The following is a 2,795-nucleotide window of genomic DNA, read 5'->3' on the forward strand; positions in this document are numbered from 1 at the left end:
AGAGCAGGAGGCCATCAAAGCAGCATTGCCAACTGCAGCAAAGCAGAGGCTGTCCGTGTGCAGAACAGAAAGCCCTTGACGTGCACGTTCAAGACCAACCACGCCCAAGGAGGAGATCCCTAGACAAGCACATCAAAAGCTGGCTCTCTCCAAAAAAGCAATTCATAGATAAGGAAGTCCAAGTTAGTCAAACCATACTGCAACTCCCAGACCAGCAAGCTGAGAACCTGCGAATCCAAGAGGAGAAACCCCCGAGGCAGCTCTACCAGGATATGCAAATCCAGGAGTACCATGACTGGCAGTCTCCAGACAGGAAAGTCCAAACCTGGCAATCTTTAGGACAACAATCCCAAGAATGGAGAACTCAGGACTGGAAAAGCAAAGAATGGGAGAAACGAGAACGGCAACTTGAAATGCAGCATTCCCAAAATTGGGACTTCCAGGCCTGGCAAACCCAAGATCTGCAAGTGAAAGAATCCCGGAAGCAGAGGTCTCTATTCCAGGAAACCCAGACTCTGCACGCCACTATTCCAGCTGACCTAGATGAACAGTCCCAAGATGTTCTACAAGACAGTCAGCACCAAAATAAAGACCAACAAGACCTTCAATCTGCAGGAATCCAAAAAGAAGTTACGGAAACAGACGCTGTGCAAACAAGGGACATCAAGTCAGAGGACACGAGTTGCGGAAAAAGCCAGACTCCAAGTGACTTGCAATCAGAAGACGCGAAGTCAGATTTTAACTGTTTCTCCTACCAAAGCTCAGTACAAGAACTTCAATCCACAGGAAGTCAAAAACAAGAAATGGAAACAGACGCTGTGCAAACCAGGGACATCAAGTCAGAGGACACGAGTTGCAGAAAAAGTCAAAGCCCAACTGACCTGCAATTAGAAGACATAAAACCAGATTCTAACTGTTCTTCCTACCAAAGCTCAGTACAAGACACATATCACGCCTATATGTCCAATAAAAATTCAGAGCAAGATGTGAAGCAAGACACACCAACTTGCTCCGCTGTACGCAAAGGAGGCCAGTCTTTAGCTTCCACTTCCTGTGGCTCAAAAGAAAGACAGCAATCTGGAGACTTGGGCTAGCGTGCAGGCTCTCCCACACTGCACCTCTCCTGATTTTGGAACCGAATTAGGGAAAAGCAATCTCCAACGTCTGTGTGCAGGTGTGGTTACTACCTTATTTACTCACCGGAAAACAAAGGGCAAGCAAAACACTCAAAGGACATGTCCTTAATTATAATAAAATGACAACAAATATTAATACTATATCAGAACTTTCTGGGGGTGAAGAAATAATTCACATTTAAACTCTGTTATCAAGGTTAGTGTCTCAGTTTATGATCACTAATTCTTTTTACAGCTTAATATTTAATGGACTTACTCTTCCATGGTGCTAACATGTTTTGCCTTCACCTTTGTGTATTACAGGAGCTCAGTAAGTCAACCAGGAAGAAGTCTACGCAGCTCCCTAAGGGCTCAAGGACCGAAAGAGTTGGCAAGGAATAAAAATCAATCCCACCATGACCCTGTTTTGCTGTTTCCAATCACCCAACTTACTCCCCGCTCCAAATCTAAATATATGTTGAGGATATGGACTTTGTTCAATTAATGAGGTAGGATGTGGCAGTGAGTACAGAACGTGGTGGAGAGCGAGAGAGAGAATAAAACATACCTAGAGACAGGGAAGTAAGAGGCAGGGAAGGGAAGAGATGCAGAAGTCACAGTAGAAATTATGACAGACTCATGAATTGCGTGAAGCTCTACTGCCCGTCATATGGCTCTGCTCGCCCCTTCTAATTTAATAAACTCATGACATACAGTGTCACCCTCAGTGGTCAAAGGAAACTGTGATCACAAGCCATCAGTTGCCCTCCATCCTCCAAGCCTGATTACATTTGCAATCTTCTTTCTCCTTAAACTGTGTTTGATACATTTGGGGTTATTCACCAGCATTTTTCCCGCTAATATTTATTAGCGGGAAAAATTAAGACATCACCCTTGTTGGTGTCTGCATTTTTTTTCCTTTTTCTATTTCAAGAAGTTTAAATAGTATTTCAGGAGTATCTCTTCAACTTCCTTCTTTTTTGAAATCACAGACACTCTCATAGTTCTCTCGTATTCTTATGAATACCCCAAGATTGTGCTGTATCTATGTCTTCTACAGGACTCTGCACAAAGGATCCTTCTAGTAGGGATTCAATAAATTATGTGTAAAAACATAAACATGAGCTTGGAGCCTTCACCGAGAGGCGAGTGAAATTACATGCAGTAGGGCAGTGATACACAGAGCTGGAGAGACTGGCTGTGTGCTTTTTTTTGGTTGGGAATACTAATTTTTTTTGGTCCATTAGCAAATAGATCTGCAAAAAAAAAAAACAAAAAACTTTAAATACAGGATAATAAAAATTGAACATTAACATTCTTCTTTAATTTTGTGTAAGCTCTGCAGTAGAGAAAAATATACGAACTTCAAACAGCTGCAAAAATAGTGTCTTAGGGAGAAAACAGAGTTTCTACATCGATACAAAAAAAAAAAAAACCTGGAATTTTTCTAATTCAACCCAGTCCTTGGGCAGGTGGAGGGTGGAGAGTTGCCATTGGTCACCCAGAGAAATGCCAGCTCTTCCTCTCCCTGCCAACCCACTGGGGACTGGGCAGGCTGGGCTGCTGCTGAAGAATCTCAGGGTAAAAGCAAGATGAAAATCCACCTGGGAAAGGGCATGCTCCCTCTCTTGCCAGCTGCTGGAGAGGCCAAGTGCTCCCCTTGCTTCCCCTTTCTGAGAT

General features: G+C 43.3%; 1 protein-coding gene across 1 annotated transcript in view; it reads left to right on the forward strand.

Moving 5' to 3' along the window:
- Positions 1–2,363, forward strand: part of MS4A14 (membrane-spanning 4-domains, subfamily A, member 14) — a 30,509-nt gene extending 28,146 nt beyond the window's left edge. Inside the window, exon 8 of the mRNA XM_010843745.1 lies at positions 8–2,363. Within this exon, the coding sequence (XP_010842047.1) occupies positions 8–1,094 (1,087 nt within the window). The 3' untranslated portion in view covers positions 1,095–2,363. The remainder of the gene's footprint in view (positions 1–7) is intronic.
- Positions 2,364–2,795: the final 432 nt, after the last annotated feature.

This window comes from Bison bison, unplaced genomic scaffold (genome assembly GCF_000754665.1).
Source record: "Bison bison bison isolate TAMUID 2011002044 unplaced genomic scaffold, Bison_UMD1.0 scf7180017864185, whole genome shotgun sequence".
Taxonomy (NCBI): Eukaryota; Metazoa; Chordata; class Mammalia; order Artiodactyla; family Bovidae; genus Bison; species Bison bison.